A 27,635-nucleotide genomic window follows, 5' to 3' on the forward strand; every position below is an offset into this window, starting at 1 on the left:
TTCAGCCAAGAACAGTCATTTTTATACACTTTTTGGCCGTAAATCTCTGTAGTGGGTGTTTGTTCATAGACACCATTCCCAGAAAAACAATATCTCGTTATTTTTTTCCATATTTGGCACAAATCTCGTCTAATGTAGTCACTACGTTTGGTGTAATCAGAGGTCAAAGGTCATAGTGACCCTACAAAGCACATTTTTAGCCATAACAGAAGAATTCACATGTTCTTATGTGATTAATATGGCAGTATGACAGGTTTCTAATACAGAATGGGTCAATTTGGGATAAAAGTTTTAATATATAATATAAATTAATCTTTGCATATGATAATTTGTATCCATTCACTCTTTATGGGTGCGTTTAGTTGCACATCAGTATTATTTACAGGAAACACACAAAGGAAAGGAAAGAAAAAAAAAACTTTCAAAATGCAGTAAACTCCAAAAAAAAAAATCTAATGATATTCAGAATACTAGAGCGCCTGTAAACACGCTTTATGCAAATCATGCCAACAAACATGATGTACAGTTTGGCCTGGAGTATGCTGGCAATGCTTAACAGGGCGGGCATGCCAGGAAATATGTCAAAACACGTCAGATGAACAGTGTTGTGAAATACATGCGGGCTGTAATACAAACCGACAGGAACGTGTGCGCATGTTAAAAAGTCAAGACTATTTAATGACTTTATAAAATGACAGCTGGTGTGAAGCATCAAACACAGCAGGGATAGTCTGCTGTGTGTCTGTGCAGTAAGGCTTCACTGCTTGGAGTTTTTCCATCATCTTTGTGTGTGTGTGTGTGTTTCAGCCACGAGCTCGCAGTGAATTAAAAAGCCTTTGGCAGGGCTGTTCTCACTTCCCGTTGATTCAAAATGAAGTCTACCCAGCGCCTGATGAATTGAATTTCCTGTGTCAAAAGCCTGCGATTTCAAAGAAAATAATGAACAACGCCCGAAGAACCCCCTTTCAGATTTCATTATGAGGGAGAGGTTCTAATTGCGAGGAAATTAAATTTCCATTGCTTTCCCTCTCTGCGAGTTACTCGGCTGGTGCTGATGATGTGGTGAGGTTTGTTTCACTTTGACGCGCTGTGTCCTTTTAAAAGCCAATCATCTCATGTTAACCAAAACCACAGCAGGAAAAAAACAACACACACACACAACCAGCGCGTATCAAAGAGGAGATTAATGTGTCATTCTTTCACTCGGTGGACGGTGACAGCTGCTGCAGGTCCACAAGCATCAAAGACACACCGAGACGAGCCTTCCCTCATCTATCTGCCTGAAAGCCGCTGTTTGGATGACTGCCCCCATTTCATCAGTTTCACAGAACACCAAGGAAAACTGCAATAAGCACCTGAAAGGCAGCCAAGAGTGAAAACAAATAGACCTGGAGCTCTTCCAGCGCAACTGTCCCTTTGCTTGCAGTGCTCATTTGAGGTAAATACAAACTTGTGGTTGTCTGTTTAGACCAAACAGAAATGAAAAAGTATTTCATGTGTCATTTCCTGTGCGGGTTTTCCCCCCCTCCTGAAAGGGCCTACCTGAAACCTTGACTCATATCAGTATTACAGACTCTGGATAAAGTGTGTCAGCATAAAGGAGCAATTTGTAAAAAAAAAAAAAAAAACCTAACAAATAAAAATAGTTTGACCTCCACAGAATGTGAATCAATGCAGAGAATTTATGTAAATTAGCATGCTAACCAGCTAACGATGGGCAAACAGATGGATGTAGCATAGCAATCATCCAATGACCAGCCTGTTTGAGGGTCTGCTAGATGATCACTGCTCGACGGCAGGGCAGCGTGGAAGCAGAGAGAGGGCCAATCAAAAACAAACCCCATCAATATCCATCCTGTGCTCTGCGGCTTTTCCCAGGAATTGACCAGACTTTTCTTGTTGTCTCCTTCTACAGACAGCAACTGAGCTACTATTGCTTCTCTAATGCAAATTAGCAGGACAGAATAGAAAGGCACAAACTGTTGCTTATAGAAGGAATATGACAGAATTGACACAAAACATGAGAGATTCATCCATTCATCCATGTTCTTGAAGCCTAGTCCAGCTCACTCAAGCCTAACGGTGCGGTGTCATAGAGCTAACACAGACACACACACAGCTAACGCGGTACATGTGGTACCCAGAGAAAATCTACTCAGACATGAGGAGAGCGTGCTGGCACTGGCATTGAACATCATTTTTTTATTGATGCAACTTTAAAGGTTTTTACATTTTTATGGATAAAAGGAACTTCAAAAAAACACACACCACACAGTGTAGAAATGATTAAAGTCATTCTAAATGCTTTAGAAAAGATAATATCTGAGCAAATAAATCATCTGCACACAAAAGTGAAAGACTTGAAATGAGCATAATCGTGTGGCTCGACATAATGATATGAGTGTGTGTGTGTGTGTGTGAGACAGAGAGAGAGACTGAGTGGGAATACGCCTGCAGGCAAAGAATGAATGGGGTGGTGGTGGTGGTGGGGGGGGGGGGCAGGTCAAAATGAACACCATCTGGGTACATGAAAGGGAGGCGGGTGAGGGAGGTGAAACTAAACAAAAGCACCAGCGCTGCCAGCATGTAACCAGCAACACCAGCTTCCATGTTCAAAACCCCCCCCCCCCGCTACCCACCCACCCACCTCCCTCACCCTCAGTCAGGTGGAAGAGGAGAAGTAGGACTCGCCATCACTCATGCAGACCCCCTCCTCCCCCCTCTCTCCTTCTCTTATCCCCCTGTGTGTTCAGATCATTGCCAAAGGAGCCACAGGCCACTTGCAGGCTGACAGTCAGCTCCTCTAATGGGCCTGGCTGTTTATTTTGTACCGCTTGGAAGTGGATTAGCTGGAGGTAATTATGGTTAATGATCTGCTCGCCTCACCCCGCTGATCTGTAGTCACCCCTTTGCTTGGCTAGTAGCGGTGTATGGCTGCCGGCACCATTAATACGGGATAATGTTACCTATTAGAGCTACAAAAGGGAAAGGGGAGATGGAAATTTGTCAGATGGATCAGAGTGTGAAGGGTTTCACAGTGAAATGAGGTGGATCCATTTTGGGGTAAAAGTGATGTTCACTCAGGTTCAAGGAGCTTTTTAAATTGCAATTTGATTACAAATGTCCTCCTGACATGTTGTTTGGTGAGAAAAGGCCTCAGAGCAAACACTATTAACGCTGCCATTAACTTAGTGAGGACAATCACAAAGGTGGATGTTTGTCTCCACACTCAGAAGAACTCCATTTAAACTGATTCATTTCTATTAATCTGCATCATGTTCTCTTTTAAAGTTAGACTTTAATATACTTCATACTCTTTTGTATATCTTTCTGTAAACGAAAACATGTAAGGACTAAAAATATGTTCTTAACTTAATCATCCAAAATCTGCCTATTTTCAGCTTTGTAGTAATAATCAGGGTTTTTTTTTAAATAATGTAAGATAACTGTATAACAACAAACACTTTTCTGTCTATATATTATGGAACAAAATGTAAAAATAAATAAATATGTCATTCTTAAGCACTGATTTATAAATTATAAGAACATGAAAATAAAACATACAACGACAGCAGAACTGATTCTATTCCATCCTGTTACAAACATGTCTGCCAACAACATTCGTCATCACAGCCTAACCTGTGAAACCGTTTCCTAAGAGAGGACATGAGCCATTTATTATTATTATTATTATTTATTTATTTATTTAGCCTTCCTGAGTGAAACTGTGGGGCCAAAATAACACAAACTCATCAGTTTAATGCAATTTAGTAGCAAAGTGCAGCCCTTTAACCGGAGAATCAACAGCTCTCTAAATTAATTTAAACAAAAAAAACTTTTTTTTTTTATGAAGATGTATTGCAGGACTGGCTGCATTAGTTTTATCTCGGTGTTCCTAATAAACTGACAACTGTGTGGCTGAGATTACCAAATAAGACAAAAAATAATAATATACACACCACATCAAATCAGAAGAAAATGACTAAAAGCCCTCTCTGTGATATTTCACCCCACAGTGATGCAACATTAACCCGACAGGCCTCCTTTCTGATGCAGCTAACAGGTCAACCAGGAAGAAAATCTCCACTAAAGAAGCTGTTCGGAGATTAAATGTAATTAAAATGGGCAAAACATCTGAGAAATATTGGAAATATATTAACAAACTGAAGAATTCCCATTAATCACAGGGTATAAATATAATGTAATAAATTGCAATAAAAAAAAAAATAACAGTCAAAACACACAAGTGTTTGAGGTAATAATGACATACAGTTAGAAGCATAGTAAGTGTTTTTAACCCTATTTTTTTTGGAAATGGATACGAGAAGAATGAAATCAGGAAATGTTCCTCACGGTCGTCCTAAACACTTTTATCTCATGTTGCAGCATTCTGGGAATCTGAGACTCTATCCTTTAAAATGAGCCATTCACACACACACACACACACACACACACACACACACACACGTATGTATAGACCGTCGGTCAAGCTGAGAGTGACATCAAAAAAATGACGTCTTGTGCAAACCCACCCCCGTTCATCCATCTTCAAAATGCACCAGTAATAGCAACAAAGTGGTTTTTCTCCCCAAAATGAAGTTTAACTTAATCAAATCAGGGGTCAGAGAAACATATCTGCGCGTGAAAAGGACAGGACACACCAGGGTTAAACCGATTATGTCCTGTTAAACAGGCATTTCAGAGTCTCCATCTCAGACACATTTTCCTGCCTTTTCCAGTAATTTTTGAAAGCCTTCAAGCTGTAATAAAATATCACTTTTTGTGCATTTGTGCATTAAACACTCTTGGTCTCATTGCATTTTTCTGATGATAATCACATTTCCCCCGAACCCTCCCCCTGGTCTATTCCCATCTCCCCTTTTAAAGCACTTTGCTCCCGTTTCAGTGAAGATGACACTGACTGTGGGTGGAGGGGGAGGCGGGGTCAGAGGGGGCCCTGCTTCGGCTAACTGTTCCAAATGGAACGCCGGGTCCTCACTCTGCAGGTTGTGTGGCGTCACGTCTCGGTTTTGACTGAGACCCCCACCCGCCGCCACCCTCTCAGGGACTCTCGTAAAGTGCTCTGATGCTTCATAATGCAGATCATTACCCAGAATGCTGTGGAAGACCCCAAGTCCCCACTTAGATTCGGAGCCTCCCCAAGCCCCCCCGCCATGTTATGCATCCCTGCAGATCTCCTGCAGACGCTCTGATTGTCCATTCCTGCCCGCCGTCGCCTTGCCAGCAGCACGGTTTATTGACACTAAGCTACCCCCACAAGGCGGTGTTAATACGCACGACAAAGACGTTTCTCTCCCTCTGTGTCAACCTGAAGGTGCTTACAAGCTGGAGCTTATTGAAACACAAAGCCATAAAGCTAACCGAGATACCACTTCAAGATGTGATTGCACCAGGTGACCCGCGCATGCATGCAATCATTTCAGAAAGAGAGGCTGTGGAGCAGGCGGGGAGGCGGAGGCCTGGTGAGGCTCCAGACTGAAAGACACAGTGAGTCACAGACACTCCTGAACTCTTCAGAATTGCTTGACTTTTTCCCGCTTTGGGAAAAGATTCTGAAGAACTGCAGCTTATTTTATGACACCATGACATCATACATGAAAGGAGTCATCGAGAACCACTCTCTGAAGGGGTTTTTCAAACTTTAAGCTGCAGCTCCTTCGGTTCAAGACACGTGACAAAAACGTCTGAGCTCAAGTTACTTCTCAGATTGTTGTATGACTTCATATTAACACTGCATCACCAAAGTTAATAAAGTCAGATGAAATCAGCACTTTGGAGCCATGAGAGTTTTAAGATGTAAATGTTGGTTTCCTTTATAAAAAACTAAACTAAACTAGGGCTGCAACAAACGGATACTCGCTGATTATTTTTGCGATTACTCGAGTACTCGGATCACACGTAAATGTCATAGTTTTTCCATAGATACGGCTGCATCTGGCAGCAGGCGGATACCTGCTTCAGGCTGCTGCAGTGTCATTGCTTCAGGCCGCTAGTGTGTGTGTGTGTGTGTGTACAGCTCACCGTGTCTCGAACCCGGGGCCTCTTGCGCCCAAAACGCTGATCATCCCCCTACGCCACAAGAGAATCATCCCCAATGACGTCACTAAACGAGTCATCGAGTACAAAAGGCATTTTGCCCTCGAATATTACTCGAGTACTAGTTGCCGCCCTAAACTAAACAGACAAATAAAAAGCATTTTAGACTACTACATATAAAACGGACACGTACCAAGGAGCTGTCGTGTCAGCACACACTACCAACAAGAACTTCTGATCCAGCGGCCTGTCCTCTTGCATTTTTCCCCTCTTTTCGGATGTGGTCTTCACCACGGGGTCTAGGACGCCAATGCACATTCAAACTTTGTACTTAATAAATCTTCCTCATTCAGTTCGCTGAGTCTCTCATGATTGAAATAGTATGTAGCCACTGCAGGATGATTGCTCCATAAACTCAAGGACTCCAAACTTCAGACACATTCACAGCTATGAGCAGCAGGGACTCCTCCCTCTCTCACCTGCAGCCATACAGAAGCTGCCAGCTTTACAATATCATATAGTAGTTAACAATAATATACAATTAAAAATACCTATCTAACAACATAAACACAGTTCGAAAGCATTTAACGTGGGTGACACGCATCACTTTATGAGCCGTGTCCGCAGCTCCTCCTCCCTCACCTGCAGCTGGTGACCGTACGATGCAAATGAGGGAAGTTCTTACGTGTCGCACAGAACCGAAGCGAAACGCCACGCTTCGTTTCACGCAACTTAAAATCTGTTATATATAAGACGCGCTGATGGCGCCAGCGGCCCTGAAAGAAGAACAGAACACGTCTTACCCACACAGAAGCTGCCAGGGTTCCTCCACAAGCTCTGCAGCCGCGGTCCCTCGCGAATGAATGTCCCCTCGCAACAGGTGAACCGGAACGGCAAATAATGTTCCATCAACAAAAACAAAACACGAACAACACTCTGAATATAAAATAAACAGTTTTTGAGATGTTTTAAGAATGTTACATACATAAAATAAAATAAAACAAATACACAGCTACATATATAAGGACAGAGGGATAAACAAGGACAACAAGGTCCACATTCTAGACCAGGAGGACACAGGAGGATTTGAAAGAGGAGTCAAGGAGGACATTTATGTCAATTTAAAAAAAAAATTCCTTCAACTAAGACAGACTTCAACAATTCAATTCAATTCAGTTTTATTTATATAGCGCATTTTACAATCAGAAATTGTCTCAAAGCGCTTCACAGAAACTCAGAGCATGAGACCCAGAGCTGGAGGCAGCAGAGATGAAGATGTCGAGGTTCTCTTTAACAAGGATGAAAAAAGTCAGAGAGGCCAGGTTGAGATGTTTTGGACGTGCAGAGGAGGGATAGTGCTTACATTTGTAGGAGGATAGTGGAAATGGAGCTGCCAGAAAAAGGCCAGAAGAGGATGCAGAGGTGGAAACAGATGTTTTACTGTGGGGACTCCTGACGAGAAGAGCTGAACGTAGAAGAAGAAGACATTTTACAGGGGTTCACAACCACATATAAACCTCCAGCAGATAACCAGTCCAGTTGCCCTGCTTCAAGCTCTTGAATGAAAAATGACCTGGATGACAGAGAGTCCTCATCAATGCATACAGGAAGCTACATAGTGAGTAGGCAGTAGTGAGTGTATCATTGAGAGAGCTTAGTTTTCCATCTTTTCATGCAAAAGTCATATCAATAACTGGGTTGATTTAGCAGCTTGGCTCATGACCACAGCTCTGTGTCACTTTCTACATTCAGAGTGACTGAACCGTTTTCCAGCGCTGATAAGATTCTTGAGTATCAGACCGAATTCTAAGCAAACACACAATAATGGGGGTGAAGGCTGGATATGCAAAATCAACCATTTTTGGTGAAATCAATCAGTTATCTCCACGTGAATAAGAAAAATGAGGACACACACAGTGAGGCGTTAGAAGCCTGGATGCTTCTGAACAGTATAAGGTATCAGATATTTGAGGATACAATTATCTGGGCCTCCATCACAGGAGTATTCACGCTGTCCTCCAGCAATCATTTATTCATCCACACAATTAGAAACAACGCAGCCGCTGCTTTATTAACTCTTTCCCTACCTGGCCACTGTCTAGTGAGCACAAAGAGGGCTTCAGGTGTTGAAAGAGAGACAGAGAGGAGAAGGAGGAGGAGGACGAGGAGGAGGAGGAGGAGGAGGAGGAGTGGATTTAATGAAAGCTCTGGCATCTGTATCCGATTCATCTTGTCAGCGTTGCACCGCCATCTCTGCCCCAAACCAAACCCCCAGCATGCCTTGCCAGCCGCTTTAATTACTTTTCCTTTTTGCATGGAATGGCGACCCGTGGAATTGACAGACAGGTGCAGCGATCCTGATTAATTAAAATAATAAAGACCAGAAGAAGGAGGAGGAGGAGGAGGAGGAAGAGGAGGAGGAGGGAATATCAATGTGTGGACAACAACTTCTCCTGATGGGTGTCAGACGACTGCAGGGCGGGAACATTGATTTACTTTGTGACAACAGGGTGGCCTTCAGGCTTGACAGGACTATGTAGGAGGACGAGGAGGAGGAGGAGGAGGAGGAGGATGGCGTGTCCCTCTTACATCCCCCAGGGCCTCAGTTTAGCTCACAGTGTGAGGACATGACCCCCCCCCCTCGAACTCGGTGCCTCGGCAGCTGCAGTGTCCGCTGCTGCCATCACACCTATCAACATGAGATGGAGTTAATAAAAGCCACCTCACGGGATTCATCAGCTCTAATAGCCATATATCATTTCATGGGACAAAGGAAACATCCTTTTGAATGATAAGCCCTAAGAGAGTGTGTATAGTCCTCTCACTACATATTCATATCACATAATGTTAAAACACTTAAAAATACTGGTTACAGCCACAAGTCTGGATTAAAAATTGGCATTAAATCAACCTCTGAGCCCAGATTAGAACATTATTTTTTTTTTCTCGTGCAGCATGTCAGCGTTTCTTCCAGGGGCAGTCAAAGGGGACACTCTTGCAGGAACATCCACCCATACTGTGGGCTGAAACGTGAGAAGCACAAGTTTGTGTGTGTGAAAGCTGACCTGCAGTGCCCACATCCTCAAGCTGACACTTTAGAGCTGCTCTGTCTCAGCTGAGCGTGTCAGAACAACAGAGATGTGGAAAAGACCGGCATGTTTACCACCTCTCTGTGAAATCAAATACAAGCTGCGCTCACAGCGCCCGGCCGTGTGAAAGCAACAGATTGAGTCACTCGCAGCTTCAAAGTTGCTCTAAAACACATATGTCAAGGCCAAGGCCCGCGGGCCAAATCAGGCCCGCGAGTGGGTTTTATTTGGCCCGCGTGATGATATTAATGTATTATTAGATCCGGCCCGCGGGCTGCTGCAAGCCAGCTGCCCGCAGATATTATGTACGCACCAAAACTACATTTCCCACAATGCAACGGTGACGTACCAAGCGTGAGGCAAAGGTTTAAATCACTGCCAGTTCAAGGCATTTCTGAGCGACTAAGTGATTTGCCCTATCACACTAAGGTGCGGTGGTTAAGCCAGGGAAAGGTGCTGCACAGATGTTTCGAGCTTCGTGAGGAGATTTGTCTGTTCTTGGACAGCAAAGGAAAAGACACAACACAACTCAGAGACGAAGGGTTTTTGTGTGAAATGACTTTTCTGTGTGACATTACGAGCCATCTGAATGCAATGAACCTGCAGCTGCAGGGTCGGGGTCATGTCATCTCTGATATGTACAGTACTGTCAAGGCGTTTCAAACCAAACTGACTGTATGGGAGGCACAAATGCGGAAAGAAAACTTGAGCCACTTTCCTAGCTGTCAGACCATGAAAGATCAGCTCTCTACCAGTGTGTTTCCGAGCGCAGAGTTTGCTGATAAAATTAGTGTACTCGCCGCTGAATTCCGACACCGATTTGCGGACTTTGAAGCACAAAAAAGCAGGTTTGCACTGCTCAGTAATCCATTTGCAGTTGACATAGAAAGCTCACCGCCAACCCTCCAAATGGAGTTGATCGAACTACAATGCAATAATGATGCGCTGAAGGCAAAATACGCAGCAGTCGGCGCTGCTGAGTTTGTGCGCTTCCTCCCCGACACGATGCCCCAGCTGCGCACCCAGGCTGCTCAAACCTTGTCTATGTTTGGCAGCACATACCTGTGTGAACAACTTTTTTCATTAATGAAGCTGAACAAAACCTCACACAGAAGTCGACTTACTGCTGAACACCTTCACTCAGTTCTGAGGATTTCCTCAGCTCAGAGCCTGACCCCGAACATTGATGAGCTTGTACAAAAGATGAGACACCACCAAGTATCATCAGCCTCAAAAAAGTGAACATTACTGTGCAATAACATATTAAGAGTTTTACTCTGTTCAAATTTAAAAGTTAAATAATATTTGTTTTCACTGCACATATGACTTTTCCTTGAAGAAAGTCTTGTTTGTGGTTCATAGATTTTTGTACTTTATTTTATTGTATTTCAATGCAATATATATATATATATTTTGGAGTGAATGGCAGAAAATTGCTGATATTATTTATTTCTTTGAAGTTGCTTAAATTCAGCCCACTTTTGCTAAATGAGAAAATATAGCTGATGGTGCCTTGAATAATATCACTTTGTTCATTTAATGTTCATGTTATGAGGTGTTTTTGCATTGACATATTTGTCTTTTGTGCCAGCCTGTTGAAAATTAAAAATTACTGACAGAGTCATAAGAAAATATTGCTTTATTTATCTAATCGTAATATATTTGTTAGGTTTTCAGTAGGTCAAATTTTGATTTCAATGAACATTCGGACAGTCCGGCCCTCGACTTGTAGCAAAATGTTTTATTTGGCCCTCCGTCCATTTGACTTTGACACCCCTGCTCTAAAACATGTGTGGAATGATCTGTTTTCAACCTGCTGGATTAAATAAACAGCGCTGTGTGAGAAATATTGAATACATGTTGAAATGAAACCATAAATCTCCTTTTACTCTTAACACATGGGTCTGTATGGATCTGGCACCCTGACCAGTGTTTTATTCTGGGATTTATCTCACATGCTGAAAATTACAATAATCACCGTATTCACATTTAATGCTTTTTGCTACTGTCAGCTGTATTTTCTCCCTAACTAAATGCACCCGTACTAAATATGTCTAAGTCTGAAGTTTAACGTTTATCATGTGATATGTACACCGTGTAAAAGTTTGGGGTCACCAGGCCAGTTCTACAGCTTCTCTGATCAGCAGAACAGTTCAGCTGTGCTAACATCATTTCACAGTTTTCTAATCATCAATTAGCCTTTTTAACACGATTAGCTAACACAATGTACCATTAGAACACAGGAGTGATGGCTGCTGGGAAAGGGCCTCTGTATACCTTTGTATATATTCCATTAAAAATCAGCCTTTTCTAACTACAACAGTCATGACTATACTGTATGTCTGATTACTGTAATGTTATCTTCATTGAAAAAATTAAATAAATAAAGACAAGTGACCCCAAACATTTGAACGGTAGTGTATATATGCATAACATATAAACATAACACCACTAGAACAGCATTATTTTTCTTTAATTTGCACTTGTTTGTATTTATTTATAATTATGCTTTTATTACCTTTTTTATTAAGTATTATTAATTTTTTACTATTTTCTTTATTTTTTCTCATTTCTTTGTTTTTTTGCTTTTTCCTAAACTTTTTTTAAACTTTTTTACTCTATTCTTGCAGGAGAGATGGTTTAATTGTTATTGTGAATATTTCAATGCATTTTCTTTTGTTTTTCTCATTTATTTATTTATTGATTTATTTACTTACTGACATGTGTGCACATCTGCATTGATAATTAGAATAAATTAAACTAAACTAAACTTAGAAATATATATACCTGGAGTCCATTTACATTATATATATTATAGTGGAAACTTAATGATGCCGCATAATTAATTTTAACTTTTAAAGCTGAAGTATTTTTTTCTCCTACTGTAAGTATTAAACTAAATGCAGGACTGTCAAGTATTTTCACACGTGTGTGGATGCTTTTCAAATAACTGGGTCCTTCAAATGCTACATGTTACATTTAAGGTGAGTGTCACTCACACTGACTGCTCTCTTCTCAGTATCTCAGGCCGTGTTGGGAACTGAGAGTGTTACACGCCACCTTATGGACAGATGATGCTGAGCACATACAGTGATGCCAGTCACTGAGCACAGCTGATGACTGATGGGAAACATTTCTTTAGAACTCTGTTTTATCGCTGTTTTTTTGTTTTGTTTTGTTTTTGTTTTTGTTTTTGTTTTTGTTTTTGTTTTTGTTTTTGTTTTTGTTTTTGTTTTGTTTTTGTTTTTCTGTTTTTTTTCTGTTTTTTCTTTTTTTTTTTTCTTTTTTCTTTTTGTGTTTTTCTTTTTGTTTTTGGTTTTAATTTTGTTTTTGTTTTTGTTTTAGTTACTCAGTGGTTTTATGCATTCATTATCATTATCATTCCAAACTGGAGCACCTGATTTCTACCAGAACATACCTGATCAGTGAACATGTGACTGTAAGTATTGTGATTAAGTGTGTTCTTATTTTTCCGAAGATTCAACCTGATTTTCTTTTCAGAATAAAAATGAAACAGGAGACTGCTAAATTAGGTTTTAATAATTCAATTCTGTGTTTTTCATTCCTTAACGAAGAGAGAATACTACACTGTAAGAGAAGAAATTGATTTTCAGCATTCTTATTAATGCACAAAGCTTTCAAAGCAGCTGGCTATATGATATATTCATAATCAACTGCACTGATGTACTGCCTGACGGCCTTAAACTGCGATGGATCTGGCAGGAAATGAAACAAATTCGATTGGCTTTCTGCTTCACGTCTGAAGATCGGCTGCTTTGTTTCCTTTTGATTGGTCAATTAAAAGTGCGCTTCCACTTTCGAAGACTGGGCCCATTACAGAAAGTAATTTCGAGAGCCAAGCTGTTTGCCCCGCGCTCTCTCTGCTACGAGGAATTCCCTCTTCACTTTGCCAGTGAAGTCGGGCCGAGCAGAGTTGGTAATATTAGCTCCCGTTTTATTGAAAGATCCATTAATTGTAGCCTCCTGCTGCCGACCTTTTGACCCCAGCTGACCCCGAGACATCATATTACCGGCCAGGAGTTAAAGCCAGCAGGCTGGACACATCACCCGTAAAAATCACACAGCTATCCTCGGTTGGTCTCCTTTCTGTGCAACGCGAGCATGAAAAATTGCGTTTTTCTTCATTTGTTTGCTTTCATGTGCATTTTAATTAACATACTGAAGGTGTCTGCCGACTAAAAGATGACAAAGAGAGCTGCTTGAGAGCAAAAAACATTAAGAGCATGTGCATTAGGCGATGGAAAAAAAAAAAAACATCCAGCCGGCGGGGTGGGGTTATGTACAGTAATACACTACCATTAAGTATCCTCCTGATCTAATGCTACCATTAAGTATGCCAGGTCTTTACAGGCAGCGCCACTGAGATAATCATGTGCAAATTATGCCAATAATATGTGTTGACAATGCGGAGCTTTTATATAAGGAACACGTTTTCATTTCCAGCTCTTTGACAAGCTATTTCTGAAGATGATGGCTGAATGCATTTATTGCAGCTTTATGATGGGTCATTTAGGAAGTATCATCCCTCCAGTACTTTACAGGATCTCTTTATCAGCTGTCGAGCAGCCCACAATAGAAGACTGGGGTAATTTTATATACGCCGTGTGTCTGATGGCTACATAAACTGCACTCTACCTGTTTTTCGACAGCCGGGGCCAGAGCCCGGGACGGCCGTTGAAAGCAAATACCTGATTGTATTAGTGTCTCCCCTTTAAGCTGTTGTCACCTAGCTGACCGATTATGGGCAATTACCTGCTCTGTCGGAATCCTAGCCGAATAGATTGAATTCAGATTGATTTTTGCCCAGGAAAGAGGAGGGAATTTAAAGCCTTTTTTAATTGGGTATTTGGTGTGTGCTGATCTGAACACCGTGGCCTTCCCGAGGGATCCTTTATGGGCCAATAATGGCATTGGAGTGAGGGTGGGGTGGGGTGGGGGGGGGCGGAGGGAGGTTGCTGCAGTCTCGTCTGCCGACTCCCTCCCAAGGCCATAACCCTGCATTTGCTCTGAGTGCTTTTCTATTATGCATTGATAGTTGAGCATCAATCAATAAGAGGGGAAACAGAAAACCCAGCGAAACCAACTTCTTAAGTGTAAAATGCCTCTTAATACCCGGGGCCTTTCAAACAACTTAACCTGGACGCTTTTTACCCTCGCCCTTCCTCCCTCTGCTCTTTGAGGGACACTTACCGGCGCCTGGCGACACAATGTTTTATTTAGGAGGGCTGGAAATGTGCAGCTCTCAGGTGAAAATGTACCACAGCCCTCTGGTTTTACTCCTGCAATACATCACTGTGTGTGTGTGTGTGTATGCATGTGTGTGTGTGTGTGTGTGTGAACAGGAAGAGAACACACACTTACAGAAGCAAACACATCAATGCATTTCCACTATGTTTTGCACATTTTCTTCTTCTTTGACTGCCTTTGTTTTCAGTGCAAATGATAACCTCAAGGCTGATGAGGTCATACGAGACACAGTTTATTATTTTATATCATATCATGTGAAATCAAACCCCGCAAATGATTTGTACAAATGATATGAAAAGGATGTCTTCATCTTTACATGAATGTTGCTTTTTGTTCAGATGTAGGATAAAAAAAAAGAGAGAGAGAGAGCTGCAGAGTCACCTTTCATATTACCAACACCGCTAACCTGGGGGCAATTCCAGGAAGGAAAAGGGGGGTGGAGGGGTGGTGGGGGGGCCCTATCCCGCAGATAAGAGGCGCGGTGGGGATCGGACCCCCTCAGTGGAAGAGATAAGAGGGAGACAGTCACAGCAAAGGCCAGCCACATAATACACAAGCCCACCTCCAGCCGTCTAAATCTCCCATCAGCACCGGTCCCCACCGGCCCTCCTGTCACCACTAATGCACCTTTTCCTATAGGACAAAGCCCCAGATGCAGTAAGGTTATCTGTGGCTTCGCGGGGACTTCTCGGAATTGGCAAGTTCACCTTTCCTTTGGTCCAGATGACAGGAGATGATACAGCTGGGGGGGATCGATTGTTGCTGGTCGCACTGCATTGTCTTCATTTAACATCTTTTTTTACATATCAACAAGTTAAGATGGAGACCGAACTGAACGAAGCTAAATTTGGAAAGTGGTTTACCAGAAAACACTAGTCCTTCTACAGTCCCTGATGACATCACACTCAGGGTTTAAAGGATTTCTGACCTTATTTCTACAGACATTTAAACCAAGGTGTAAAAACAGGTCAGTTTCACGAGGGGCCAAAGATGCAGCTGCATGAGGCACCATCAGTGAGACAGGTGTAGACATCACAGAGCCCGTCATCAGCAGGAAAACATATGAGGCCGATGTTTACAATGCTTGAAATGACTGTGTCTGCTGCCTGTGTGTCATATGTGCTAAAAATGGCGACAATGGAAGGGAGCATTTTTAACTTAAACCTAACATTGCATTAGAGTAACCTTAACCAGGTGACTGAATCCTGTACAAATAAAATCCACTAGAGGCTCAGTGACACCAAGCACCTTTCCATTCAGCTTGCAATGAGTGACAAAATATTAGGTACATCGGCACAGAGACCTGCATTCACCTTCTGATGACAAAATGTGTGCCTTTAAGCCTCGCTAGAATTTAGGCCAAAGGTGAGCATCTTGAAAATGAGCTGCTGAGAGCAAAGAGCAACTGATTGTGTTCTTTGCAGTGTTCATACTCATTTTAAGCACATTACATCAGAAATGTGTATCCAGCTAAGTCTTATTAAAAGGGCTTATGTATCATATCCTGTTACACATATGGAAATGGACTGACAGATCTCGGAAGCAGGAGAACCAAGATTTTATTTTAGGCCGTGACTCATTTTGTTTATTTGTAATAAGTATACTATTTAGTCAGACAGTTATGTGTGGTGTGAAAAAAACACAGTTACAGCTTTTTAGCACTTTTCAGACCATGAACAACACTATAACACTATAATTTCAGCATTTTCTGCTTAAATTGCTGTCTGATGCCAACAGCTAATATTCCTTTCGGTTTTATGGTTTTTTTTTTCTGGACTGTGTTGTAAGTGCTTACCCTAGGTGAGGCTTTATGTCGAAGTACCAGAGATTTTCAGAGATAACTGAAAACACCCAGAACAACAGGACAGAGAGAAACAATGACCTTTACGGGAGTTACCTCATTTCTGCTGGGTAACTTTATGTTTGGCCAACATCCCAAGGGATGGGAAGGTGCCTGCAGAACAATGTTTGGACATTCTCCATCACTTTTTGCAATGATTTATTAGTGTTTTAGTTGGAAAGTGAAAGAGCTTTATTTCACACAGTGCAATGCATGCTGGTACATGTAGGCACTAATGGCTGGACTAAACTAAAGTTATTGCTAAAATTGACTCCAAAAAGATTTCAGTGATTAATTATCCAAATAAATAAATATCGTATATTCAGGATGCACCATCACCATGACAACCAGAAAAAAATATGAATGTGGGGGGAGAGCGGCGATGGGGGGGTGTAAGCACAGAGAGGATGCCCCCAAACTACTTTGGTTACACAAACTTTGTTTTCGGCCTCAGTGCATCAGAGCCCTCTCCCTCCATCTGCCATCTGCTGCTGAAGAATCTGTTTCACTCGATGAGCCAAGCCCAGCCTTTATTGGTCCTAATGGCACTATCAGCTGAGCCGCCAAACCCAATTACCTTTTAAAAAGGGAGGCCACCCCAGCTAATCATGGCTGCCTAACCTGATTTTCCTGTGATGAAGAGATGGGATAAAGAGCAGTTAATGGAGGGAGAATGATCTCACAAATACAAAAAACTCAATTCATTTCTCCGGGAGAGCAATCTGTCCGATTCAGCGGTAATGGAGTGGAGATTCATTAGTCCTCAGGCCTTAGTAGTAGCACCGTCCCCTTATCAACTGAATGACAAAAGAACATTCAGTGTGCTCTGCTTATTGACTCCATGTTGTTGGGAAGATTGGTAAGTGAGAATACGTATCAGGATTGGTTGGTGTTTCTGCAGTGTCATCCTGCATCAAACCAAAAAAGCCCTGAAAATGTAAAAACATTTCTCCTTTTTTCCAGTTAAGCAATAACTGGGCTGCCCACAATTCACTTCATACACCACAGCCTATTCCTCTAACTTATGCTGTAAGTGGCTCGGAACATACATATTTAATAGACTGTGTTTCCTGAGCATTTAGAGACATTTTATTGCTGGTAATGTGAAGTAAGCCAGCTTTTTATTATGTTGAGTCACCACCATTGATTTCAACTCCAGCCATAAGTTGCATCTCAAACAAAACATACTCTAAGTATCTGTTTTGTTCCACGTTTGATTCATGCTCGCTCTCAGTCTCTCACAAATCGGAGCTTTCATAGGCCCTCATCATTCAATCCCCAGGCCTGTACTGGAGCTACACATCACCCGACATCCGCCCTGTGCTGCAGCAGACTCCAGTCTCATTCACACGCATGTTCCCTTGATGATGTAAGTCACACGCATGAATGACCAATTGATGCCAGTGGATGAATCACTAGTGAGAGCTGAAGGACAGTGATGACCCCACAGAACCCATACAGCACCGCTGCAGCCTCTCAGCTCAGCCTGGCTCAGATATGATCCAGAGAACGTCGGCTAGATGGGGCATAGGGCCATAGCCAGGGTTTGCAGACGGACATTAGGCCAAAGCCAGAGTTAAAATCCTATTAGTTTGAGTTGGGAATCGGATTATCGTCGTCGAGAATCACTCGTCTGGCAACTAGGGTCTAATTTACGCCAATCAACGGCAATTATTGAGGGGAAGGGAGCCCCTATTAGAGAGCCTCATCCACTTAGTCTAATGAATGGGGAAGATTCAATCTTGGCTGTGGAGACGCATAGGAGAGCTGCAGCTGAATGTGACTGCACCAGCAGGCTAAAAGAAGAGCTACTGTTATTTATCAATGGTGGGGTGCTGTCAGAGCGAACATGCGTTAGCCATGGGGCACTGGGCTCTGGTTTCTGATGGTCTGAGGGCACTCTGTCTAGTAAAGCAGTTAGTGCGGCTCTCTGTCGCCTATTATGTGTATGTCATACTTGTAAAGACATGTGCTCATGTGCACGTCATGCATTTGAGTCTCCTGAGAGCTGGATATTTTATTTCTCTTCATAAATCAAACACTTAGACGCCTAGATTATAGGTCTGAGATGGGTTAAGACAGCTCGAGGCTTTGCAATTTACTGTAAAAAAAAAAAAAAAAAACATCAGCAAATGTGACAACTCAAGCACAGCAAATGCACTCTAAACAGTGTGAGTCCATCTGAACAGGCAGACTATAAAGAAAATACTGCAACCTGGATGATACAATTAAACACAAATGCAAACATGCATTTCAACAACATGACACAACGAAGATGTTTACACAGTGTTAAACAATGAGTGTACCCCAGGCAGCGTGTTTACTTCTATTAGACACCACAGAAATACTGTGAACATGAAATGTACTGATTATATTAATTTAATTACTTTTTTACTGCCTTATACCGATATATATTAATTATGTACATTATATATACTTACACAGAAACTGAGGGGAGTTTCATCACATGGCAAATAATGATAACTGCACAGTTTACATTTTTTAAATCTGATAAAAAAAATAAATATATACTTTATTTTATATTATACAGTGATATCATTAAAACTGTGTAACCTGGACTTAGCTTTATCTCTGTTCTTACACTGCCCTCTGCTGTTAAAAGTGGCAAATGTGATCTATGCAAATAGGATCAAACACATTAAAAAAAAATCATTGTATACATAAATAAAACAAAAGCTGACATATTGTGCTTCATGATTCATGAGTTAGACAGATTTTTTGTTTTTTTTTAAAGTGCAACTACATTTTTTATTGGTAATCATTCTTGATGTCGTGGGCGGAAGCAAAAATAACTGACTGTGGAAGATTGATTTACATATTAATCATACATGTGCAAGTGTTTGTGGTCTAAAAATTGCATCAGATCCTGTGTGTCATTATATGTGAGTCCCATGCCCGAGTCTGAAGCCATTTGGAAAAAAAAAAGTGAAATGATCAATAAAATGAAATAAAAAGGTTTCTGTCTGAGTTTGACAGAGTTGGTGGCGGTGTCCTGAAAAACGTTCAGTGGGGGAATTCCGCTGCCTTTAATGGCTTTCTGTTGGGGTTTAGCTTTTCCAAATTGGTGAGAGACTGCAGAAGAGAAGCAGAGTTATTAATACCACCAATTATTTCCAGTGTTGATGGTTTCATTTCCGATCGAAGCTGATTTTTCCGGCCCACACAGTAGACGTGCAAACTTTGTAATGCTTCATCTGATCATTTTTCCTTCATTGTTTATATATTTTTATCCACTGAACACACACAAGCATGAAAGGTAAACACAAACTTAAGAGTCTTAAAAATCGAGAAAAACAAAACTGCTTCTCTTCCAGCTTCTTTAATGGGAAAACTGGGTTGTGGTTAAAAGCCCCACACTCACATTTGAGTGACTCATCTTTATCTTATCTACTTATGGGAACAGTGGAAAGGAGCAAGCAAACTCATTTCAGACTGCGTCCTTTCCCTTTTCAAGTGTGACTGATCAGAGCAGTAATTTCAAACTCTGTCCTCACAGTCTGCGGGGGTTGTCAAACCATATTTTTTCCTGTGGTGACCTTCGCTGCTCACTGCTTGTGGGCTGCTTGTTCCATTTTGCTTTTTTTTTTGTTCTCACAATTGCTAATCATTGTCCTCACTTAGGGGGAGAAGTGAAAACACTGCAGCCAGTAGCCTTTGAAAACGGCCAAAGGTTTCATTTCTGGCAGCCCTCGACCAAATCAGCCCCCTCTGCGTGCACAGAAAAGACCTGTGACGCTGCTAACGTTTAAATAGGAAATTCACACCAATAACAAGGAAGGAATAGGTAAACATTTGGTAAATATATCATATAAGTTACCTATAAGTAGTCTGGATATGAAACCAATAGTTACATTTAAACATGTTGTCACTGGCTCATAGATTTATACAGGTTAAATATAGAATAAAAATGTCTATATGATGGATGTTTTATCATTCTCACCACAGCTCCTTATGTTTGAGGAGACGTTTCTGAAGTATTTTCCTCAATAATTTTGGGTTTTATGGTCGCAACCGAACAGAAAACTGATTAACGTCAAGTAAAAAGTGACAGGTGAGACAGTAAAGCACAGTGTGGCCTTGTAGCCTCAGGCTGATTCATGTCATATATTTATTTCTCACATAGAAATATACATATTAGATAGGAAATTGTTCCAATTTCTAATAGGGTGTGTGTTCATACTTCATATGTCCATATGAACTTTTAATCAATGTCTACTTGCATATAGAGACTTTAGCTATTTTAGCCTGTGTGCTGCTCTCCATTTAATTTGTAACTGTATCTAACAAAATGCTACGGTCATCATCTGAAAATAGTGCTTCTGTCATTTGCTATAGATACCACCCAGACAGCCAAATGATCAGCATGAAGTGACAAAATAAGTTATTGCAGGCACCTACAGCATCTAAAGTGAACTGGATGAAGGGAAATTCCTACGCTGCAAATTTAACCACTTTCTGCCTGTACGTAATGAGGAGAGTTAAACTTTTGCTGGCAGCGAGTGGGTGTGCAATCTGTGCCATCAGCAAACACATCTGAGAGGAGGAGGAGGAGTAGGAGGAGGAGGAGGAGGAGGAAGCTGTCCCTGTGAGTCCTCGTGTCGCAGAGATGAAAGAGGAAGCCCCTCTTTAATTAGCACCCACTTCCTCACCACTGACACAGCTTCAACCTTTGAAGCAAACACTGTGACTTGAATGTTATCTGTGTTTTTTTTTCATCAGGCATATGACAAAAACACACAATGCTCACTCTACACTGGTAATAATGAAAACAAATAAAGCTTTATTTATATAGCACCTATCAAACAAATCAATTTCAGTTCAAGTTGATTGGTGCAAATTATACAAGCAATAACATTAACTAAAATCAGATTAGTCAAATAAAATATATGGTACTGAATCAGCAGCAATCAGCCTGGTGACCTGTGCAGGGTGTACCCCACCTCTCACCCGTAGATACCTGGGATCAGATGATGGATGGATAAATCAGCAGCAATCAATCAAACCAGAGGAGGTGCAATAGCTCCGACCCATGCGCTGCAGACACACATTAGTCAGAGCCATGTTTCCCCCTCCTATCCACTCCTCATACATGCCACACTAGCAACATCATCTGAGTATTTCTGAACATGACCCACTGTGTTACAAATGCATGCAGAAATACATCTGACATTGACAAGATTTTTCACTTATTGCACTCGCATCAGATTTGTTTTGACAGTTCTATTATAATGAAGCTAAACCAGCTTTTTTTGTTTATGTTTACATACTAACAATTTCAAAATAGCACTCAAACAGAGGCTAAAGGGGATGTGGATAAAAGTTTCGACTACGACAACGTCAATAAATTTAAAATTAACCAACTACAGTTGACAAATCAGAAGTTTAACTTTTTATTACGTAGTGAATTTTTAATACCGTGTCAGCGGTCCTGTGTCCACAGACGATCTTTGCACGCAGTGCGTCTATCTGCCTGTGCGTCAATCTAAGAACGTCTCGTCACGTCACGTCACGTGACTCACGTCTCACCAGCGGCCAAAGTTAGCTTGAGCGGTAAGTCGCTGATCGGTTTGTAGTGTCATTTACGGTGTTTTAAAGCTTATTAAAGTTTAATATCACGTTCTAATATTTCATATACGTCGTGACATCATCTGGTAAAATGTCGCGGATGTTTTTGTGTCTTTTTCTGTGAGCTGAACTCTTGCCTTGCATCATTTACAGTCACCCGTTTTTTTACGTTTTTTTAAGAACGTTATAATTCAAAAGAAACATTAGCAAGCCCCACCTTGAAATTGTACAGCTAGGTAAGGACTGCCAGACAAATGTGGTTAGCCAGCTTTAGCTAAATAAAAACAGAGCAAAATGTAATGTAATGTGTTAAATATATGCAGGCAGCCCAACACTAGTATCTTATAGGTTGTTTAGATGGAATATATACAAACATGTTTTGAATAGAGCTGCATTTAGCATTCCAGTTAGCTTTGGTGGCCTTGAACCCTTCAAGGGACGTCTTAAAACTAATAATCATGTTTTTGAGTTGTGGTTTCTGGTCAGACATGTTTATCTTTATCTTTGTGAAAGCATGCAAGATGTATCGAGGGATCAGAGGAGCCAGTTTTTCACAAGTCCTGGTGAGAAACACAACTTTGGCATTAGGACCGTCTCCAGCATACGACCCACCCCCTGCCTCAACTGGTACAAGTGAGCATGCAGAAAGAAAAAGAACATTTGGACCAGGTTAGTTTGGGAATCGTCACTTGTTTTAATCCATTTACAAGATTTTTAGTTTCCCATTTCTGTGCTTTTCTTTATTTCACCAACTAAGGGTCGACTGACAAACCAAAATTCTTACCATCCATGCTGATTGACAAATACAATAATGGTGAAATACACCCTGTGACTATGGTCTATCAGCTCGCCCAGAATCTGCAGTTCAACCTGGAAATGAAGGAAACCGTAACTACAGGTAAGGCTATATAGTATGTTTGTTTGAGGACTGGTCAGACCTTTGCTCCCAAACTTGATTAATTGACCAGTTATTTCTGAAGTTATTCAAGTAAACAGTGTTCTTATGGGTTTTATGAATTGCACTCTCTTCCTTTTTTTGAAGGGTGTGAGTGTTTTAAACCTGCAGAACAGCTGAAAGTGAAGACACATCCTCAGGCATGAATTCATAATCTGGCTGCAATTAATCTGTTGTTTTCATAGGCAACTTACCAGGGCTTTATTTTGCCTTCTGTGTGGTGATTGATGGGGTCCAGTACAAGACTGGTATGGGAATAACCAAGAAGGAGGCTCGCCTCAAAGCAGCTACGCTCGCTCTGGAAGACCTGCTGCCCACCCTGGGAAGTCAGACCTTTGGTCCCCCTGAAACACCAGGTGAGGATTCATTTATAATAAATGACTGATGATTTCATTTCATCTACATGTGGGACAAAATGAGTGACTGTAGACGTTTTTTTTGAATGGACATTTCAATACACAGTTTTTGAATGTATATTGTTTCCCTCCACAGATGTCCCTCCACTTTTGCCAATTAAAGAGGAGCCCTCTACCTGTAGTATGCAACCCTCTAGAGCCATTTATGGTAATTCAGCAGTTTGTTCTACATTTTTCCATGTTATATCTTAAGTGCTCTGAAATCACACAAAGGCATGGTGTTACACAGTGTATGCTGAGACTTGTACACCTCAACCTTTACTGCTGCAAATCACACTGTAACAGTTTTATCTTCTGTGTATTTCCACTTTCTAGTGTAGAATTTTTGTTTTTTCCTTCTGTTCAGAAAGGAAGACTTCAACCACGAACCTCCAGGTTGCACATGCTGTCAAAAACCAGCTCACCAAACTAATGAACAACCACCCGGAGTTTGCTGGCTGTGCAAGCACCACAGCAGCGTTTATTGTACAAACATGTAAGTGAGCTCGAGAAAAAGCTGGATAGGATCATGGCCATCACTGGTATGTAAGTTAAAGCTGAAATGACTTTCTATCACTCTGAAGACTTTGAATGATGAAAAGTATCAAATGTCATATACTCTGTTAGCTGTCCTTAGAAAATAGATGCCCTCATATTTGTTGTAAGCTGACAATTTATTCTACTCTTCTAGCTAGCAGTTATGAAGTGGTCGCTCTTGGCACTGGGGACTTCAGTACCAGAGAGAGTCCCTCAGCTAATGGACGGCTTTTGCATGATTCACATGCAGTTGTCATGGCAAGGAGATCTCTTATGAGGTGAGTTGCAAACACGGTGATCTGTGTATACTGGATTCATCCTTAACAAAATGCTTTTTCCTTATTTTCCTGTGATGCAAACACTGAATGAGCCGTGCTCTGTTACAGTTACTACACACATGATGTTTCAGCGATCCATTCTCATGCTGTCTTGCCAGGTTTTTGTATCGACACCTGCTGCTGTTTTTCAACGAAAATGCCAATCTGAACGAGAAGTCGATCTTTCAGCAGAGCAGCAGCAGCGACCTTCTCAGCCTAAAGAGTGGCATCACCCTCTACCTTTATGTAAATCAGCTGCCAAAAGGGGCTGCGCATATTCCCTCCAAACTGTGAGTGGGTCTGTGAGTTCCCACTGCTGTTTTCTCACGATGCAACAGATATGATGTATACAATGTTAAGCCATAATGACAACATTTAAGGAACTTACAGAATTTATATGTAGTACTGTGTACTTTCCCCTCTTAAAAGCTAATGTCAGTGATAATGTGACTCATTTAGGGTGAGATAGAAATAGCTTCTCTCATCTCAAGCTTGTTTAGCAAGAAAACACCTCTACAAGTCCAGTTGCCTTGCTTCAACCTTCTGGACACCTAACACCACAAATAACACCGCTTCTCCTTCCACCTGTACGCTGCACGCTTGCAGCAAAACATCACACTTTTGCAAAGGAAATTTTTAAAGTCAGGAAATTACTGTGGGAGCACCGTTTCTGCTCTCTGTTCTGTTGGCTGGAAAAAGTGAACAAACTGAGACCGAAACTGGAAAATGAGCAGACATTTTACGAATGTGAATGTATTTTGATTTTGATTGTTAATGTTCGATCAATGCCTTCTTACAATTTGATCAAAATAGCAAAAATAATTTTCTTTAACTCTGTGCTTATTTCTCAGGCGATTGAACCCGCTCTCCATTTCGGCATGGCATGCCAACAACGAGATAAGCCTGCACGTGTCAGTGGAGGGCAAGGTGTTGTACTGTTGTGTGTCTGTCCTATAAGATACTCCTTGCATTGTTACATGTTCTGTTGATGTATAACCTCATTTGATTTATTTCTTCTGAAGGTGTTCTCCGTGTTTTCACCAGCGCTTGATCAGTCTGCTGCCAAGGTGGTCAGCATGTCCACTACAGACAAGATCACTCAGTGGCAGGTCTTGGGATACCAGGGCGCCTTGCTTAGCCACTTTATGGAGCCCATCTATGTCCAAAGCATCCTCATAGGCAAGTCAAATGATTCATAGACTAAACATCACAAAGCACTGGCAATACTTTCTTGTCTAAAGTCATGTTCACATTGTTGTGGTGACTACTGCAGAGACATTTGACCATTACAAATCGAATATTACAGGTGATGCTGGCAGCCAGGAAATCCGTGGCATGGAGATCTCTGTGAGTGAGCGTGTGGAGGGGATCACCAGTCAGCTGCCCATGTTCTACTGCATGATGAGGCCCCACATTAGCCTAGTGCCTTCTGTGGCTACCACCTGCACAGGTAGTAGCCAGTTGACCTACTGTCTCAACTGGAGTGAAGGAGACAGTTCCCCGGAGGTTGTGGATGGTCTGGAGGGCAAAACCATTGAGGAGTAAGAATTACTGAATGAAAAATGTTCTCAGTCACATTTATTGGCAACTAGCTAGAAAGGATTTCTAGCAGCTCGTCACACTCCCCACTTTGTGATGCTAAAGTTGTTATGTGTTGTGTTGTTATAGATCCCCCTTTAAGACCGGATCTGCTCTAGCAAGCCGTCTCTGCAAAGCAGCTATGCTGCACCGCTTTAAGCTGGTGGCTAAAGACGCCCAGAGGCAGGACCTGCTGGCCACAAGCTCCTACAGAGAAGCCAAGGTAACCCCAACACCTCCACCTGTATGCCACCAGTGTCCTAGTATTACTTATTTTCTAAATAAGTACATTTTGTTCCCCTGACTCTTTCTGTAAAGATTGTTGCTGTTCTTTCTATGTTTTGTTTTCTGTCATTGAAGAGGATGGCAAAGCCATACCAGGAGGCCAAGAGCATGTTGCGGGCGTACCTGTTGAGACAAGGCTTTGGTTCCTGGCTGGACAAGTTTGCAGTTAGTGATAACTTCAGCATGTAAGCAAAGCCAAGTTACTACTGGAAAGAAAAAAAACGACAGTGCAGCAATTTGTTGCAAATTGCAAAAAAGTGGAAGAGGCATGTTCTGCTGACTCTGCTGGTAAGATGTTTCTGTTGTGGTTTCAGTTCGTGTTGACCTGAATTATTTCAAATGCAAATATATAAATCAATATATGCAAATAGTAAACAAACTCTAAGCAGCATATTATAATAAGAACAGACTTTATTTGTATAGTCTTACTGCTTCAAATAGCATCTTAGTGCTATTGTTTGTGATGGGAAGGACTGCAGAGTGTATAGTCCTGAATTTTGTTCTTCGGGATGTGAAGATTGATAAATTCCACTTATTAAATTTAGATCTACATGTTGTGGTGTGTGCTTGTGTTTGCACTTGTTTGCATTTTTTCGGGGACAAAAAAGTTAATCAGCGAGTTGGTTTACCAACAGATGTTGTACAGTTCAAGATTTGGTTCCGGATGTAAAAGTAGAAAAAAATAAAGCAATACATAAAAGCTCTTTATTTGTGCCTGTCTTTTACCAAAACACTGCCGTTATATATGACATTCATCAAAAACTGTAAATCAGACTTTAAAAAAGTTTCAAAACAAAACTGGACCTTCTCAGATATAAGGAGTTTAGAGAGTATGATTACTAGCTCTTGTTCTTGTCAAGGAACCGATAATCTGTGCAGGAATTGTCGCCCTGGAGAACAAGCTCGTTCTGGCCGTGCATGTCTCTTCTGCGCGCGAGCTATAGGAACAGATGCGTGGCTGGTGAGTGTTGTTTTTTTCACATTTCTGTTGCTATAGAAACAAAACCTACGTGCACTGAGTGGCGGCACTGAGACGAAAGGTCCCCCGGTGTCCTGCCGGTGCTTTTCTGCCATAAATTACTTTATCAGGTTGGTAATGAGGCCATTTTTAAATGCATCTGCTCTGTCTGCATGGCTGTTAATGTTACGTATTCAGTTCATGTCTGTTGACCCCCACCCCTCCTCTCTGTGTTGTTGATAAAAAGCTGTTGTGCTTCACTATATCATTTCACGTACACATACAGGAAGTAGTTTGGTTTCCTGTGTATGTGATGCAGCAGATCGTTTAGTGTTGAACAACCTTGTGAATGGAATGGCGTGCATGACTTTCACTGGTGTGTGTGGCCAACGTTTGCAGGGATGGAGCATTTCAGTTGTATGTACCAGTTTTTTAAACATGTTTTTTTTGTATCATGTGTTGTGTATCACCTTTCCAGCTTTTAATTTTATGCCAGTTTCGTAATGTCATTAAGACCCTGATGGTTATCGACTGACTGGGATTCCTTTGTCCTGTGCAGGGCGTAGAGATGATGTCTGATAATAATCTGTGTGTTGGGTTGTTGAGGGGGCAGTCATGCAAATTATGACGCAGGGGGGAAAACAGTAAATACACACAAATAGACAAAGTAATGCTACATTTGACATTTAAAGATCATTTGGTGCAAGGCACTGCATATAGATTATAGACCTTCCTGCTCCAACCAGTACATATATAAAATATTTTACAGT

The 27,635-nt window shown here is 41.5% G+C and overlaps 1 protein-coding gene across 1 annotated transcript; it reads left to right on the forward strand.

Moving 5' to 3' along the window:
- Positions 1-21,807: 21,807 nt before the first annotated feature.
- adad1 (adenosine deaminase domain containing 1 (testis-specific)) lies at positions 21,808-26,096 on the forward strand. The gene is made up of 13 exons (XM_028415797.1): positions 21,808-21,825; positions 22,354-22,509; positions 22,598-22,738; positions 22,981-23,151; positions 23,288-23,359; positions 23,558-23,686; positions 23,882-24,005; positions 24,164-24,334; positions 24,896-24,971; positions 25,067-25,223; positions 25,351-25,585; positions 25,713-25,845; positions 25,983-26,096. Exons 2-13 carry the CDS (start codon positions 22,362-22,364, stop codon positions 26,094-26,096), a joined length of 1,671 nt encoding a protein of 556 aa, XP_028271598.1. The 5' UTR covers positions 21,808-21,825; positions 22,354-22,361.
- Positions 26,097-27,635: the final 1,539 nt, after the last annotated feature.

This window comes from Parambassis ranga, chromosome 10, assembly GCF_900634625.1.
Source record: "Parambassis ranga chromosome 10, fParRan2.1, whole genome shotgun sequence".
NCBI classification, from domain to species: Eukaryota; Metazoa; Chordata; class Actinopteri; family Ambassidae; genus Parambassis; species Parambassis ranga.